Source organism: Neodiprion fabricii, chromosome 5 (genome assembly GCF_021155785.1).
Source record: "Neodiprion fabricii isolate iyNeoFabr1 chromosome 5, iyNeoFabr1.1, whole genome shotgun sequence".
Classification (NCBI taxonomy): Eukaryota; Metazoa; Arthropoda; class Insecta; order Hymenoptera; family Diprionidae; genus Neodiprion; species Neodiprion fabricii.
In genome coordinates this window covers 1,431,906-1,451,339 of record NC_060243.1, presented here as the reverse complement: position 1 = coordinate 1,451,339, position 19,434 = coordinate 1,431,906, and the positions used below count along the sequence as shown (strand labels likewise).

Here is a 19,434-nt window from a genome sequence, read left to right as displayed (position 1 = left end):
TACCACGTATCTTATATTTACGATTTTTTACGATATTTACATTGGAATGGTTTTTTTTTTTAACTTTTATCTTTTTTTTTTTTTTTTTTGTAACGTACCCTTAGAAAAGTCAATTTTCAGCCTCAAACGAAGCCTCGTGAAATCGGAACTCGGTAATAAAATTCTAAAATGTGTCTCCGTCAGGTTTGAATTTTTCAAACACTCCAACCGAATTAACTCTGTAAAACTGTACAAGTTGAAAAGGTGTTCTATGTTTCGTTTTGTAGATAACGAAATGTTCATAAAAAAATGTCCCGACTACTACGTGAAATTATTTGTACCTGCTTAGAAGACGGGTGAGAAAAAATCTTACAAGGTAGCAAGCATCTTCGTTCATTTATTAAATCCACTCAAATTTAAACGATCGTATCAAATACAAGACGAACATTTAGGTGTATAGCAGTCTCTATCTTTTTTTTTTTCTATAGAAAATTTGACTATCCACAAAATGAAACCAAAAACAGCTTCCAAACTTTTTTAGTTTTCGAGATATTTCGGTTGGAGTATTTGTAATAAATAAAAAAAAAACATGTAAAAGCGATCGAATGTTTATCAAATGAATTTGGTTGCTACGTCAACCTGATTGTTGTAAAAAAAAAATGAATAAAAATATCGTCTTGCTTCCGACTTCCAACTAGAGAGACACGCGTTGCGAATGAAAGCATTTTTCTTCCCTTTTAATATTTCGCCCGTTTGGTCACTTATTTTCATATCAACTCACCGTGCTCGGGGATCGGCGACGACGGACTTTCGGGCAAGAGAATTCCTTTCTGTACCAACTCCTCGCGGTTCGCTCGTACCGAGATTTTTCTCTCGAGCGCTGAGGATTTAATAAAACAAAAAAAAAAAAAAAAAGAAAAAGTAAGAAAAAATCATCACTTGAAATCGGTGAAACATACCTTCCTCGGTTATTCTCAAGCATGAAAGATTTTGTCAAAGAAAATTGTTCGTCGAAGCGAAGTAGGGAGGAGAAAAGGGAAGAAAAAAATTCTTGTCGGATGAATTTCAGACCGAACAAACGGATGCAAATGTAAAACAGTATCGGATGTTTGATTGATACGAGGAAAGATGAAAGCATTGGAAATCAAAGTAAAAATCGAATGTCGTTTGATAAGAAAGACACCGAATAGCAACGGAGGGGAACAAAAAACTTTTGACATTGTCACTTTAAAAGTCATTTCTTTCCCGTATATCTTACTCATCGCAATTCGAGAGTTGAACAGACGGAAGAAAAGAACGTGGAGGTACTTGAGAGAAAATAAGCGAGAGTCGGAGAAGCAAATTAGAGTGCAAATAAAACGAGGCTTATGAAATTACCACTTAAGGGTGTTTCAATTTCGGCTATATAAGTTGACTTACATCTGGAGGCAGCTTCGAACTTGTCGGATTTCTTTTTCCGTTTCCATTTCCATGGTTTGAATAATCTCCCGAATGCCGAGAACTTGCTTTTTCTTTCCAACGGTGGCGTCCGAGCGCCCGAACCCAGACTGTTCGTCCGTAAGGCAGTGCCATTTTGTTTTTTAGCTGTAAACAAAAAAAGAAAAAAATGGATAGAGAAAAAATTAGCCAAGGCACAAGCATTTTCTAATTATACCATTTCTTATAATTTATATTATTATTTCCAGTCCTTCCACCTTGGCTGTGTCGGAAATGGAGAGAAAAAAGAAAAGAAAACCAAAATACTGAGGGTGCAAACGAACAATGCGAATTTTACTAGTCAATGTCTAATCTTCATAAATTTGTTGCGTGCAGGGTTGGTAAATTGATATTGAAAATTGGACAACAAATCGATGACAGAACGTTTGATTTGCGCGGATGGTTGAGTGGATACAAATTTCCGCCACCTGGAAGCGGATTCGAGGGTCGAAAGGGTTGCGTTATCATGGCTGGATTCGCAGAATCGCTAAACCAGCGACCTTTTCGACGTTGTTCTCAGACGTGTCGGAAATGACGGAACTCTGTCGGTTATTCTTGGGTTACGGTGGGTAAATCGCGATCTTCGTTGTACCGACGTAACCACGATGTGCTGAGCTTGAGCTTTCGTCTCATCGATTTTCACCGCAACCCCTAAAACTTTGCTACCCCCTTTCGGCAAGGCCTAGAAACTACGAAGCGCGAAGTAACGTCGGATAAAAATCTGCCGAAATCGATACTCGTAAGCGTCGAAGTTTGAAGGAAGATTGAATTGATCCATGAATCGAAGAAGCTACATTTCTAGATCACATCGACGTTTGTTCACGTTTGCGGAATAATTTCTTCATTTTTTCGGTGCCTCTTTTCTCGTCCTCGAATTTCAGAGCTCGTCCGAATCACAATTTGCACATCCGTTTGAACCGAGCGATGAAATTTGATTCGCACGTCAGTGTTAACGAAGTTTTATGTATCTCGTACAAGCATCGGACAAAATTTACACTCGGGAGTGAGTACGAAATTTCTACGATCAATACACGATCCGCTAAAAGAATCCTCTATTACACGTAGCGACAACATACTGCTAGAAAAACTCTGCGTAAAGAAACTAAAGATTAAAAACTCGGGTATCGGTATTAATTTTAAATTGAATTTCAAAGAGTTAACTTTTCAAATCAATCGTACACTTTGTATAAATACTGGTTTACCAAATCTTGGACACGTCCGAAGATGCGAATTAGCAATTTTTTCGAAACACGCGTAGTTACAGTAAAGTTCCTCAACTTCATCCTCGCGGATCTAGAATAGATGACAGATCACGCTTGTCGTCAGAGATCTAAGACCCCGCGTAGAATGTATCTACAAGTCAGCTGATAAAACTGTGCGACTAAAAAAAGTAAACCGTTCCTGTTCTGATTTGGGAAAATTGATAGAGAGTCTCTCGGCTAAATTGTCGATGATTAAACTAGACGAGACTATCCTAATCACCGGCCAAAGTGCCGATCTCTGATCAAGCATCGATCGTTATGTTCCGCAGCACGCGAAGGTTGTTGAGAAGACGGCTGGCCGATAAATTGAATTCGTAAATCTACGATAAGCACGATACTCCGATGACTGACGATGAATTGCAATTCGAGGACGATAAGACGATTAATTGCGATTCAACGGTCAGCTTGTGAAAGAATTCACTGTTAAAAAGAATCTTGCTTTAAATGTAACACCGAAAATATTCTACAGAAGTTCACGTCATTTTGGTGTTAATTTTAAGACGACTTCGCGTCAAGAATCGAACGATTTACAACGACGATCTTTAATCTTACACTAATCGGTGTGGACTTTTATCGACACCGTGAATTTCCCGACAGCGAATTGTCGTTCAGAACGAAATTTCGTGCCTTAGCGACAAATCGCAGCGCGTGCTGCAAAGCAGTTCGTTATTCTCGAGGCAAAAGGTGCACACCGACAAAGGGACCCTGATCTCTTATCTTTCGATCGCTTTTCACATCGCGAAAAAAGCCGAACGCAGGTAATGACTTTATAAAATTGCTTGTAACAATGATCCATATTCGTCGACGGCTGCTGGTTAGGGCTTTTGAAAGCTGAGAGAGAAACTGAATGTAATAGGCATTTCACGTCAAATTAGCAACCCACGTATCGTCATTTTTTTTCAGATTTTTTCAGCCACCGGTGAAATATGAAAAAAAAATAAATAAATAATAATGATAAACCGATTCCGAAAAATTTACACAGGTTCTACGATTTGAAATGTGATTTTTAAATACCACGCGATAATCGGAACCCAATATCTACTAATTTTTTCGCAAGTTTCTACTTTTTTCGTATCGGAATCGCTTATCTCTTTTTTTTCTGTCTTTCCCGTTCCAAATATAATAAAAAAGCAAAAACAATTCCCAAATGAAGTAAGTAAAAACTTGCGAACAAAAAAATAGTAATTACAGAGTTCCCGTTGTCGTGTGGTGTTCAAAAATCACATTTCGAATCATAGAATCGATGAAAATTTGGCTTTTTTCGTAATTGGTTTTGCGATATTGTATAAATTCCACCAGTGGCTGAAGAAAATCTGAAACAGTTTCCAAAATACTAAGAAACGATCAGGATTTAAGGGGAACGAGGTACACGGACTGCTAATTTGACGTGAAAAAAGGTTCAGAAACACTGAAAAGATGGATTCGCGATGTCAAATTCACGGGATTCGGTCACGTTCTAATAATGTCTTCCCCCGACAGGCACTCGTCACGTTCGAAGATTCATCGTCGAATTCCTGGATACCATTTCGGTCGACCGATTAAGTACCGAACTAATTTTCACGGAACAATTGCCCCGTGATTAATTAATTATCCGAACGAGTAAGACGAATACCGCCAAGTTTCATATCTTCGGTTACACGAAATAACGCCAAACTCTTTCTTCCGGGTAAATAATTACACCAGGATCGAACCGGTATTTTCCCAATCTATATATCACTTCAGAGAGAATTCGTCGTCTTGTGTACGAGGACCGCATATTGCCGATTGAGGAAAGTCGAAACGGTCATTACTACCCAGACAAGCGCTCGGCCCAAAGTTTCTCTCCTAATCCATCACGATCCAGGAAGATCCAGATAGATCAAGGTAGATCCAGGTAGATCAAGCTGACTAACAAACCAAACCCAACAAACGATCGGAACAAAGGTTTCGTCGGTCCCGTTTTACCCTCGTTGTCTGCAAACTTCGGGTGTTGAGTTCGAAAGGCAATGAGGAGTTGGTCCTTATTTTGGGTGTTGACGAATTCATTTCATAATAAGGCAAAGTAAGAAAAGTGATCTACGTAAAAATCTGTTTACGAATCCGGATTGCAGGTGCGCTGATTCGATTAGACAGGTCTTGAAGTATTTTTTTTTTTTAATTTTTTTTTCAGAGATAAAGTTGTCCAAAGCGAGATCACATTTAACACAACACCCTCCCCTCTCTCTCTCTCTCTCTCTCTCTCTCAAGCCTCTTGTTACGCATACAATAACGCATACGGTGTAAAAATGATCCGAGCAACGCGTTTCACGTGCCGGAAGTCGTCGGGTGAGGAAGAGAAGGGAAAAATAGGATGTGGGGAGAACGGAATTGGCGAAAGATTCGATTCCAGTGGGTTCTAAGCAGCACTTAGGATCGCGTTGTCGTTTCCTGGGGTTGAAAGACACCCCGTTAGCCTCGCCCCCTTGTGCGACAGACGACGACGACGGTCGACCAAAATTGCTCCGGGACACGTTCGAGGCCCCGACCCCATTCCGACCCCCTCATCCCCCGTTATTAGCCCCGGGTGTCGGAAAATTGTCGTTTCAAGACGCGGAACATACTTCATCCCCTCGGAATGAAATATCGTCGAGTTCTCCCTCCTCGCAACCTACGTTATACACCAAACTATACCGAGAACTTTTCGAAGCTATTTTCAGAGGTTCCTCTCTAAGCATCGTCTCTCTTAAAACTCTTCGAGTACGCAAAAAAAAAAAAAATTGCAACAAAGCTATCGGCATTTTGGCACTTGTTTTCTCTCTTTTTTATCATTTTCAAGTAGACTTTGTTGTTCGAATTCCTCTCTTAAATTCAACCGCACCGTAAAAGGATTATATAATAAAATCACCGCACTGAGAACGAAGACTAAATTTCTTCATCCATTTTCAACTTGCTTAGATACTCTTTTTTGTTATTATTAAAACTCGTTTTCAGGTACGATTGAAATTTGATAGTCGGTAGACTCGAGTAAAACTTTTCATTACGTAGAATCCAAAGTTTAGATCTATCAAGCTTAATGGAAAACTTAAACTGCTAGAAATGAGTCACGATCAAACATTCTTGACGGATATGAAAATGAATCTTGGTAAAACGACTTGAAGCTAAATATTTTACCCACCAATATAAGCGTTCTTTTTTGACTTGCGTGATTAAATCAACTTGAGCTTTATCGATCGATATTTCAGGTAAATTCCGAACATCGAATTGGCTTCACGACTTCCTTGAAAATAGTTCCTGCATACTAATTACATGACACGGTGTATATTTTGTGGTGAGGTGACGGATGGACGAGGTAACACATCGTGTGGGTTTCCCATCCGACTTTACCATATATATATATATATATTACGCGGTGTTTACGACGTGATAATTAGCCTTGGACCGTGTATTCGAGATATGCAAACACGCATAGATAACCTCTGGGGGGGGGGGATGACGAGCTGGATGAGAATGATGAATTAGACCAACAGGACTCTCGGATAATGATATTATAGAACCCTTGTCGAATTAATTGTCCTACAATTATCAAACATCGCGCCAAAGATCAAAACACTGCAGGATACTGACGAGAAGACAAATCGCGTTCTTAAACGAACCAAAAGTTTGTATATTTTCTAAATCTTAAGACTGCGGTTTTTTGAAAATAATAATATCCCGATTCTTGTGTCAAGCTGTAAGTTCGGTTGAAAAAAAAAAATGTGAATATTTCTCGATAATTTTCCAATTCCGGGTTCTTTGAGTACTTTTTTGTTTTTCCGATTTATCGAAGATGCAAAGTTTATTGGAAAAACCAAAAAATCCGGAAGACTTGGAGAGAAGAGGTGGATATTTTCCCGTGTGGAAAATTTCAATTGGAAGTTAAATCAACAATCTGACGATTCAAAAATTTTAATCTCCCGTTTACCGAGACTAAAACGTTGTTATTTCATTCGCCGATAATATCGTTGCCCGTTCGTCACTGATTCGTCGAAAATTTTGTTGTCACGTGATTTCGAGCGATTGCTTCGAAAACAAAAATGAGGTCGGATTGAAAAACAAAAAAAAAAAAAAAAAAACAAATCGATCCGAGCACATCTGAAATTGTACGAGACGGGAAAAAAACAACCATTTTCTTTCTTTCCATTACCTGTACCGGTATTTTTTTTCAAACGAAACCGATTAGGCTCAAGGAAGGTGACGATGACGTTCGCGCGATAACGAGGATATATACGTACAACCACTTTTTCAAGCCGGAAGAACGGACGGCGGCAATACGCGCGACTGCTGATAGCGATATAACGGACAGCAAAAGCAAAGGGTGCGCTTTAGGGTGCGCGAGTACGAGGCTATGGTGGTGGTACTGCAAGGGCGTAGGGTTCATGGGGGGTTGCCATGGCTACGCCACCGCACTTTGTTTTCTCTCTCCAATTATCTGGCCACGGGTTGTCAACCTGATCTGACCCAACATTGATGGCCAGCAACAGCCAAGAAGTTGACGAATTGGGGTAAAAAAAAAAAAAAAAAATTATAAATTGGGACAATGATGATAACAAAATCGGATTTAACGATATTAGATATTAATTCGCTCGATAATCACACCATCTAATTGGAGTAAGTTAATTAATTGGCGTCAACTTGAACGTGTCGCAAGAGTTCTCTCAGCGTACAAGAGACTGAAGTTAGTAACGTTAAACTAACGAAAGATCAGGTATCCATTCGTTGTTAGCCAATCTTAGAGTATGACATGAGAGTAATTTTTTCGTTTCTGTTAATGTTTACTAAATTTTACACAATCTTAAAGTTACGGAGTAACGACTTTTCCTAAACGTTACAGTAACGTTGCCAACTTTAACCTCAAAATCATGTTTCATTTTTCATCATCACTTTTTTATGTGTTAAAATATACTTGAAATTTCGAATTTCGTATTGATTCTGAAAATCTAAAAAGTGAAATTTGGATTTAGCTAAAACCGAACGAGCGCGTGAAGTTTTTATTTCACAACGAATGAACTCGCATGATCAATCGAATGTCCGTTGATTCCACGCGCTTTGATCCTGCAACTCGTTGGGGAAGGTGAAGGACCACGTCCAGCTGATATCCGATAAACTCGAAGGGTGAAAATAAAACTTTTGCACTTAATCATATCCCTTTACAAGCCCCACGTATACGTAAAAAGCAATAGAAAGAATTGAGATTTGAATATTTCGACCCTCACCAACAACAGCTTCCCCCTTTGATAATTCATCACTTTACACGCTCGCGCTGTGATGATAAATTATTCAATATACAATAACAATAATAAACGCGACAAGCCGAAGCACATATAAACATTAAAATGAAATAGAAGACGGAGTATATGCGAGAATCGGTTACCGAAGAGAGATAAAACGCCTTCCTCTCGACGCTGACGTCCAATCTTAATCACTCACGAGGGCCACAAAAGCTTCATCATCGAGACTCGTTCGCATATATCTTTTACAGCCGCGAAAAACGATTTGGGACGATAAATGGGGAGGAGGAGGAGGGGGGGGGGGGGGGGGGGAGACAGATCCAAGAACAGCTCTCGAAGCTTAAGACGCTGGTCTCAAGATGCTGCATATTAGGTACGAACAAGGCCTCGGAAATTGATGACGATAGGAAAGAAAATAGAAAAAAGAAAAAAATTTTTACCCCTTCGTCATTTTTCCTTCTTTTTTTTTTTTTTTTTTGCGGCGAGAAAACCTGTTGCAAAAATTCAAACCGAAACATGTATTCATACTTCACTGTTTTAAAAAAATTTCTTCAACATTGAGCGAAATTTTCAACGTTTCGTTTTTGTTCACGCGTCGTTATTTTTTTCTTTCAAACAATTTGAAGAAGCAAAAAAAAATTTACACAAATCATGGAGCGAAAAGATTTTCACACGCGTGACAAACTACCGGCTACTTGCGCGTACAATTTAGCAGTACAAATTGTGTGCAATTAGAAAAAGAACGCGAACATGATAAAGCGTTGCTGACGATCGCGAGGCAGAGATTATAACGTGACTTTGAAAACGTGCCAATTGACACGATCCTGTTCCGCTCTGTTTTTTACACTTCTTTTTAATTTTGTTTTCCCTTTCTCGTTATTATTTTTATTTTCTTTCTTTTTCCCTTCCATTACTCTTTAGTCTTTTTCCGCACGAGCGCAAACCGTAAATTATTTCGAACAAATGTAGGTAACGTTACGAACGTTCCAAGAGATCTGTTAGAAACAGACGCGAGTGATACGCGAGTTTCCAGTCTTTGTCGGGTTACGTGATTGCGAGTAATTAACGGACATATGTACATACATATATATTATACATGTATACATGTATGTATACACACGCACACACACACACGTTCGTGTTTCCGTGTTAAAATGGCAAAGATCAGAGCGAGCGGCTGATGCAATAAACGACGAAGAATAATACCCTGGTCCTTATCCGCAATTCTGCGTCGTTACGTTGCACGAACACACATCTATTATTATATTTGATGCTCGAGCAACGGGAGCGAATGATAATTTCAATTTATTTCATTCCGCTGCTTGCGATGCGGCAACTCTCAAATTTCACAATTAACGAGACGAGTGTAATATCATTATTAATATTATTATTATTATTATCACGGATACACGTATATACATTATCCTTCCATTTTAATATATTCCATTTCTCTAAAACATTACATTACTATTTGAAGAAATTAAACGAATCAATCGATCGATCGATAAACAATTCGCAAAGATTGAGATTTGAAGTCACGTTTTTTTTATAAACTATATAGGGCTGTGCGAATGAAAGCGTTTGTAAATTTTTATAAGACTGTGCCAAGTTTTAAGTACCGCGGTTAATTTTGAAACCGAGAGATATTGACAGATCTAGGTCAGGAATGCTGAGTTTGATTCCTGTTACAATTATTTCTGATCAATCGATGGATATATATATATATATATACATGTTACATATCATATTATTGTCTGTTACAGCGAGAGGAGTCGAGCAATTGCCGTAGGAATGTTAAAATTTGAATCTTCTCACGAGACGCGTTGTTCGAAAATATTTCAATACAAGGAATAAACGCTTTCTACTCAGTATTATGTACGATATAAGAATAATACAATAATGTAATTTATAATAATATATCCCACGGCGTGTTCGACGAGAGAGCCGCGTTGATATTAATAATCATACAAACAGCTAACTGTGAGAAAAAACGAGCGTGCAACTGTGCTACGGGAAAAATTTTAAGAATCGAAAAGTGTGCAGTGCAACAATTTGTTAACACAAACAATAAGAAATGTAAGATCGTGCGTTATTATTGAAAAATGTCCTCATAAAGTCAGAGCTTGTTTATCGGCTACATTTCATCACCACAAAACCCAAGTTTCTTTTAATTTTAATACGAGCAAATCATAATTCTTGGGCTTTCAAATTCCTCGGTATCGCACAAATCAACGAAACATAACGAACAATATGCCTATTCTTACACTATCTAAACTCGAAAAAAACAGGGTCAACGATCATTTCTCAGCCGACATGCATTCGTTTTATTTTTCCCCACCACTTTGACGGATTGCAAACTGACAATCCCGATACGTAATAGTAAGAAAAGTAAATAAATAAATAAATAAATAAAAAATAAAAACGAATTACGATTACGACAAATTGAATCGCCAACGCAAATACTCGCACCCGCGCAAAACATGCGTAACTTGCATCCATAAACGAAGGCGCGGGGGAAAAAGCGAGCGAAGTATGCTTCTCGTTGTTGCGCGAGTTACGTTAAACGTAAACGGTGTTTACTCCCAGCTGATTCCCGACCACACGTCCTATATAGCAATACGCCACGTTGTGTGCGTTTAACGGTGTTTGTCGTATACGATCGTCGTCGCCGAGGTAAAAGTCAGCAGGCATGTCGTACTGTAGGCGCTGATACGGGAGGAGTGGTGGGAGATGCGCGGAACGCCGACGCGCATCCGAAACGGAGAGAAAACGGCCGGTGGAGGGGATGAGGAGGAACGACGACGACGACGGTAATCAAGTGGCGAGCGGGAGGGGGAAAGGTGAGGGAAGAATGGGGGGGATGCCGAGTTACACGGGGATAGGATGAACTTCGGGACTGCCACCTGCTGTGCTAGCGATCCTCGCGGTAGGATCCACGTGGCCGGGAAGAAGAACGAGAATCTTACCGACGAGATAGCGGAACGACGCAGACTCGAGCAGAGTTTGAGTTACCGCTCCTTCATTTTTTTTTCAAATTCATATAAATTTACGCGAAAAAAAAGAAAGCATTTACTATTTTCTGCTAACCTACCGTGAAAATCCGGAATGGCAAATTTTTGCACAAAAACTTGATACACACGGGAAAGTTTTATACAATTTCTACAAAAATTTTCTACTTGTTGTTTCTGTTTTGTACGCCATGTTGGATCCGTTATTTTGAATGATCGAATTTCGAGTTTTAGATTCGTAATACGGTACGCGTATTAACTCGTCGTCGTTTAATCGACGGTTATTAAATTCTGCATACGTGCCGTTTGCTTACGCGATTGCACAGATTTGCCCGTACAACGAAACGTCCAGACGGCGTAAGTACGTGTGTGAAAAGAAAGTAAGCCTGTCTTGCCTCTGGCTAATTTTCGCAGAGTCCGTCACTCGGCGCAACTTCTACCAAAGAGTTGACGATAATCGTTGCATGTATGCATACATATGTATGTACATGTAATACGCTGCGGTAATCGTTGAGTAATCGATTTCCAATCGACGAAACTATGGCATTTCAAAATCTGCTTATTGGGTAATTTCGTTGCACGCTGTTTAATTGTGCACCGTAAAATAACGATAATGATGATGATGATGATGATATTGTTACTCGCAACTATTACAATCATGTTGATCTATAAGCTGCGAAGGTTCGATATATTTTAATACAAGAGGAAAGAATATCGAGTGGAATCAGCAAAAATAAAAAAAAAAGAACGGACATTTTTTTTTCGCGGGATATGATTAAAAAGTAACTGTTTTAGGAATTGTTTCTTTGCTTGTACCGTGAGACCTTGCTTCTGTCCAAATTTCATGATTCCACGTAAACGTTGAGTACCCTAAAATAGGTTTTGACGAGTAAGTTTGCGGGTATAAAAATATGTGACACAAATGGCCGTGTCTTTTGTTTGCGTTGACTTAGTGGCATGAATTTTGCACACCTCCAAGGTACCGTAGACGTTGAGTATTTGATATTAATTTCAACTCGATACCTCTACCAATTCCTGAGAAAAAGGATCTTGACAAAGTGACAATCCGTTTTTCTTCTATTCTAAGTATAATAAATTTTAATCAAAATAAATAAAAGTAAATAAAATTTACGTTTAAATTGCCGTTGCGCGTATACGCACGTAACGTAAATTGCAACGTGATTTTATCCGCGTGCTGGTACCTGGTATATAATTGCCGGAAGTTTAAAGTAGCTCAATGGTGCAACGTCCTGCCGCAGTCCTATTCTCGTAACAACTAAAGGTGCCTAGATATAGGTATAGGCACAATGGGCAGACACGTTTCTAATCAAGTATAAACGACGCGATAGGCGAGCAATAAACGTGCTACAGCACAATACGGAACTGTATAAAGGGTATTGAAATTATTGTCCTGTAGAATGAATTGAAACGAGAATACTTCCGAACGATCGAGAAGAAGAAAACAGTCCAAGTATAGGATTAAAAAGCGATCAAGGAGCTGACTAACAAAAAAGCAACAAAGCGATCAACGTTCGGTCAAATTTCTTTCTCGTTATCTCTCTCCTTGTCTATTTCTTCGAAATATAAGCGACAGCGAGCAAAAACGTATCGTTGTTCCGTAAATCGTATACGTTTGAAAATTTGGAACAATATCCTGCACCGAATGGACTGACAACAAAGATAGCGTTAAATAATTTGATAAAAATAATTTGAAGCTCAAATTTTAACAGTCGTATTTTCACACTTAAACAGAACTTTTGAACATGTTTCCGTAAAAAAAATTCACGAAAACGTGTTTAAGAGTTAAACTTTTTTTTTTTTTTCTTTTGACACAACCTAACGTGCACAATATACACAAGTACGTACGTACACGTGGCTTCGTAGCGAGTGGCGCGAGTTTTAACGACAAATTGCACCTGCCATGCGGCAAGGAAGCAAACGGCTTTACGCAACGGCTGTCGTGGGAAAAGGAGAGGAGAGCCAACGAACGCGTGGGTTCGGACTTATAATATAATCTACCCGATTGTGACAACGACGAACACTGTTGTGCCGGAGTGTGCAGCAGTTTGCCATATGGGATCGATCGCCTCTATGGAGTCTTGGGTCATTATACGTGAGACGGTGGTTCACACCTGCGTTCCATACATGCATATGTGTGTAATATTATTGTACGTACGGTACGTATCATTATCAGAAATTACCGTTCTCACAGGCGATTGTAATGAATTGTAATAATATGGAAAAACGAAGCGAGAATGCAGTAATAATAAAATTAATATATAATAAGCATTCTTTTCACGAATCTCCCTCCTCCCCGTACCTGAGTATCGTATAATGACGGTAATTGTCTGAGGAAATGACAGAAGGGTTAAGAAACGAGCAGTCGGTCAGCATATGCTGCTGTTACCGAAACGTTTTTACACGCGATAAATGTCTATATTCACTTCGTACCGCAACTATTCTATCCGCACAACCGAGTGAGAAGAAAAATTTTCATTCTCGGGCACGCTCTCCGCGCAAAGTCGCGTTTCCAAGAAAAATCACTCGCCCCATTTTTCACTACACGGATACGCGTGAGGATGAGTATAAGACAAAAATTGGATATGACAAAGTATGGAGTCATGGATGTACTTGCGTGTTGCGTAACTCGCGTATCATTTGTTTGTTTATTATTATTATTATTTTTATTTTCTAATTCGTCCGATACCAGAAACTCGACTCTGTAGCCTGATATAACAACGATGGTAATAATAATAACGAGAATTAAAAAAAGAAACGACGAATTACAATTACAGGCGAAAGAAAAGGAAGAAAAAAAAATGGTGATAACGTTTCGATGAAAAATTCGCTAATATACTATACCTACTGCTATCGTATATACCAATGATTGGAATATGTACGAGGCTGAAATTAGCAACCCCGTCGAAAGTTGAAGCAAAAATTACTATTTTACACCATTGGCATAAGTATAATTTAAGAAACTGAATTTACAAAATCTGAATTTGTTCATGTCCTATAACTAGTTTACTAAATTTCGTTCAACCCTCTAAAGTTGCATAAAAAACGATTCTTTATTTTTTTACTTATTTGTTTTTTTTTTTATTTATTTTGTCTTAAATACGCATCGTTGCGATAACGTCACGAATTTTAAGAACCCGACGAATATCTCCCCCCGTGCAAACATCGCGTTGCAGGCGGTCGGTCGTCTCAAGAAAGCTCGCGATGCTGGTTCATAACTTACGCGTACACGCGTCACACATGTGCGTGCAAACGCACACAGAGCGTGATCATCGAAGTTGGTTCACCTCGGGCGTCGCGACGCCGCGCGCCGGACGGCCCACGCCTTCTTCTTCTTCTTCTTCTTCTTCTTCTTCTTCGTCGCCTGCATAGCGTCACGTGCTTCTCCGCCCTCAAACGAAACGAGCCTGCCGAGTTCTAAACTGGGACCTTGCTCCGGCAACTAAAAACCAGACCAGAGTTTCTCTATCTCTCTCTAGGCACCGTATACGAACGTATAATATATAGTCGTGTATGATGGAGAAATATGCGAACAATCGTCACATTGCCGCAGCTAGTGTTTGAAAAACATAGACATCAGAGTGGTTCATTTTTTTCAATTTGCATTTTTTGTTTTAAGGTACCAATCGGAAATAAAAACTGTCATCCAAATTTCTCCGAGAGGATTAATCTTTCGGATAAAAGACTAGAAGAGCCAACAGCGGGATTGTTAGGCGCGGTTTGAGGTTGATTGGTGAACGATTGATTGGACCACCATACGAAAACAATCAACTAATTGAATTATATAATTCCGTAAGGTGCGGAAATAAAAATAATAGTAATCGACACTAATAAATAAGTATTTGACACTAATTTTTCAAGTGGCTCGTTAAAAAAAAAAAAGAAAGAAAAACGAGTTAAAAAATGAACCATCCTAACAACCATTGATAACTATAATTCTCAGTAGATCGGAGAACCGGATAGAAGAAAAAAAAAAAAGGAACGTCCAATTCACGAGGCACTAACAAAATTTCGACAATTAGTAAATTCCCCATTATCGTCGACGCATCGTCGGTAATTAATTCGAGCTAAAAGTCGTGACTAATTGCAACGATATTATCTCTCTACAAACTCGTAACCGTCGGCTCGCGATCTCCGAGGTGTGATAAAGATTAAAGTATTATGCACTTGTACCTTGCAGGATGTAGTTACAGAATGCAATTCCGCGGAGAGACTCGTGAAAACATTGAACACACACACACACACGCACACATATATTATAAGAGAAGGGTGGGGCGGAATCATCTCGAGTTACCCTGGGATAGCAAATTGTCTCTCTCGTTAACGGAATTATACCGCAGCAGCAGCTGCCTGACTCTCGGTTGCTTGTTTGCAAGCAGGAATGGAATAATACACGCTGACCGGGGACAAAGTGGGGAGAAAGAGAGAAAGAGAGAGAGAGAGAGAGGTGAAGGTTGCGGTAGTTCTCACGAAAGTTGAAAATTAGCCTAAATATTAAAGTGGTTGACGGAAAAAAAAATTTTTTCCCACTGCGAATTCCTCATAAAACTGTTATTTATGATGAAAAGAAAAATCCTCTTTTGCAGGCAACAATATTCGGTACAAAAAGGGTCTCCAGATATTTTATTCAATTTTGCGTATCGTGAAAATTATTGCGAATTAAAAAAAAAACAAAAATAATCGTATTAAATTCAGAGAAAATAAAAGTGTATCGTTTTTTCTTTTTTTTTACAAAATATTGCTGTCTAAAAAAAAAGTTTCTCCATATTTTCATTCTCGTCTATATTTTCGACGACGAGTTACGGTAGAACCAAAATTGCGTTTGTCAAGACGAAAGCAAAAGTGGTCACGAATTTCGTTTGACAATTAATGACGCATAGTTTCGTGTAGTAAACATTACGCAATGTGACATAATTATTTCTATTAACCGTAATCGCATAATATTTGTATGTATATACAGGTGATACTTGAATATATCAGAGTTTAACGACTTTACTCGAGGTTACGACGCGAGGTGAGTGCGACGCGCATGTATAATTACGATACACTGATTAAACGTGTTATTCCCACCGGAAGTCGTGCCCGCACAACGTATGCATTTATCCTACGAGGTTGAAGTTTTTAAGGTTACTTCGACGATGCACGTTTAGGGAAAATCGTTAATTCGCAGCCTTAGGATTGTCTGATATTCGGCAAGTAAATCACAAAAAAAAAAAAAAGAAAACAGCGCCTTTAAAGTCGTTCGAAAAATTGTACAACGATCTTTCGTAACGTTAATGTTACTAACGTCAACGTGAGAAAAATATTTCATTACATTTCCAGATGTGTTTCCCTAGTTTTCTGGTAAGTTACCAAAACCTAAATTGTTCAGTTTATCGACTCTATATTCGGTTAGAATTCAATTTGAATTAAAGAAATATATAACGTGTATAAAAAAAAAGGTCAGTCGAACCCAATTTGTTTTCTCGACGATGAAAAGTAAACTTGTTACCTCGAGAAAAAAAAAAAAAAAAGAATCATTTCTAATTCCCACGATAAAAAACTGATATTTTCAGTTTTTCTCTACAATCGAATTGAAAATCCCTCAAGAATTCCAGGTTTTCCATGACCCGTTTAAAACTTCCTTAAATTTCCAGGGTTTTTCAGTTACGTTATCACCCTGAATTACAGAGTACGTCGTAAAAAGCTTCGTGGATTCCGAGTGATGATAAAAAAAAAAAAAAAATTAATAAATAAAAGATCGCAATGAGAAATGACGAGACTCATGGACCCGTGACGAGTGATGATTATTATACGGGGGAACCAGGTACTCAGTGTCAACCCTGCAGGGTCGAGTTGGGTCACTGGGTCAAGGTGCAGCTCTCCTTGTCCTCGAGAAAAACGTCGTTATTACATCAGGAAGTTATCTATTCCGGTGCGAAGGTCTGATCCAGGGCTTTGCTTCGTTCTATCACACAGATTCTGTAGACAAATTCCGGTTCGTTGATCGTAGTCGTTTAAGAATCTCGTCGTCGTTCTCGAGAAGAGAGAGAGAGAAGGTGATTGATAGTTGCCAACTATGATAGCAATTTTCAGACATTACAACGATATAATATAAATATTTCTTTCCATCTTTTATAAATTAATCTGTTAAACAGGTTCCCATCAACTACGCGGAGAATTTTTAATACGAGATAATTGTCGAAAGGTATGAAAATAAAACAGACTGTGTAACCTACGATTATTATATAGTTTCTGAAAACAGGATAAAATTCCTAATACCAGATAATAAACAAGCTAGCCGAGTAAGTAAGTAGCAAGAACCGGGGTCAACAACACGGGTCTTAATTGCGATACAGCCGAAGAAGCAGTGCGAAATACTTACACACGCCTGCATTATTAATAATATTACCAACGAAATTTCAAGAATTTTCTCCGGCAAGCAACAACGAATACTGACCAAAGAAAAAAGAGAGGCAAGAAATTGGACGAAGAAGGTGAACGATGAATGAAAACGATGATTGATAAATAGGAGAAAAGAGTATGAGAAAATCTAGGCCAACACCGTTCGAGTAATTCGTCGAGCGGGGGAAAACATTCTTGGCCAAATAACGTTTCGAGCTATAAATACTAGGTTATACATACAGAATAATATATATATATATACATATATACACAGTGGAAACTGCCATCCGTCGGTTCAAAGATTTCATTTGAAAGATATTCGCATCTCTGATGAAGTGTTTAAAAATATTTTACACACTCAGTCAGTCTCGAGTTTAGTGGTTTTTGCTTCCGGAAATTTGAATTCCACTTGCACGATATTGATTTTCCGAACTCATTTATCCTCAACAACGTGTACGGAGTGCAAAGTATAAGAAAAAAACAACAAATAAATAAATAAAAAATAAAAAAAAAAATGATGTGCAACTTTATAATCCAGTCTCTCTTATTCAGGTCCTTCCGGAAACCGGTTCTATCTTGTAAATAAACAAGAGTTATTTATATCATACAACTGTTTGAGCAAACAATATAACAGGTACAAATTATCCAAAGTTGAAGATGATCGCAGAGAGTTGCATGAAAATTCAGCTAACAAAAGAGTAAATAATTTCTCTTTGGCTATTTCGAGGATATCTCGCTTTACCGTTTCTATTTTCAATCGTCCAACCAATGGCGTTGTAGGGTAAGAAAAAAGACTTCGACAAAATGAATCGAGCTCGAAATCAATAACGAGTCATCGCGTTCGTTCTGGAATGTAAAAACCATCAACCAACGCACGAGGTCAGGTTTCATTTCGTTCTCCGAGGTTGACGGCGGATGAACGGATGCTGCAGAGACAGACGTCTGGGTTTATCTGCCGAATAGCTTCTCAATAAAACGCGAGTCGTCTCTACCGTACGATACACCGGGTGAATATGTTCGGAATTTCTACATTTAGAGAATTTTTTAGTTCAGCAGTTTAGTGTAGTTTATTTTTAGTTTTTGTACAAGACGAAGTGTGGATGAAAGATGAACAACGACGAGGTGTGAAACACTGGTTCACCTTCGCAATGCCGAACGACGGTGAATAATTCTATACCTAAATACAGAGAGAGAAAGTGTCTGGATGACGAACCGTCGACAAAGACCACTTCTGACACTTTGACGCTGAGGAGGTGCCCGTGCCCTGTTTTAGAAAAGTTGTAAAAAAAAAGAAAAAAAAAGAGAGAGAATTTTTTCGCGCATGTGTGTTGGGTGTGTGTGTGTGTGGAAATACCGCAAGACGCGTGGGCAAACTTGCGACACCCACGCGTACGGCCCGAAGAGAAGAAAGAGTGTCGATGAACGCACATGGCGCCTTGCGAACGTCTGAGCGGGGTGAAAAATGAGATCGAATCGTGAGATATGTACACCAGACAATGGGGCGGGTTTCAAGTTCCGAATTAGAAAAGTTCCAAAGACGGCTAATTTCGAATTAATTGATGGGGAAACTTGAAGCGAAGGAACGAAACCTCGAAGAAAGAACAGAGTTTCGAATGGTCGGTAACTCGACGGCTCAAAGTTCCGAAATGAAAGATTCCGATAATTCAAGTTACGATAGAGCAATGTTTCGAAAAGTAAAGAACCGATGGAGCAAAATTGCGAAAAACAAAGTTTCGACGGAGTTAAAAATTCCGAAATTTAAAATGTACTCGCACAGCGTAGTTTGACCGACGAGTGGGTGGAAAAAATGAGAAAAAACGATAGTCAGAATGACCGGAATTCCGAACGTAAGGATACGAAAAATCCACGGCAAAGAAAGATCGAAGCGGTGAAATTTCACCAAGCCAGAAATTCACAGAACTGAAAATTTTCGATGCTTCAGTTTTTTAAATCTCCACATTTTCGGACTTTCGGAACTTTGTCTTGACGAAGTTACGCCCGTTCGAAACTTTCATGTTTCGTCGACGTTCAATTTTTTCGCGTCAAGTTTCGCCGGTAAAAAAAAATCGGAATTATGCGCTT

The 19,434-nt window shown here is 38.9% G+C and overlaps 1 protein-coding gene across 9 annotated transcripts in view; it reads right to left on the bottom strand.

Annotated features, from left to right (window-relative positions):
- Positions 1–19,434, bottom strand: part of LOC124183938 (phosphatase and actin regulator 1-like) — a 161,542-nt gene that overhangs the window by 85,930 nt on the left and 56,178 nt on the right. For 8 of the 9 annotated variants that reach the window (XM_046573157.1, XM_046573148.1, XM_046573150.1 and 5 more), the window contains 2 exons: positions 1,399–1,563; positions 761–859 (listed from right to left, as the gene is read on the bottom strand). In XM_046573157.1, coding sequence (XP_046429113.1) covers positions 761–859; positions 1,399–1,563 — 264 coding nt within the window. Of the gene's footprint in view, positions 1–760; positions 860–1,398; positions 1,564–14,191; positions 14,226–19,434 lie in introns of those variants that run through there. The other variant, XM_046573154.1, reaches the window with a different exon arrangement.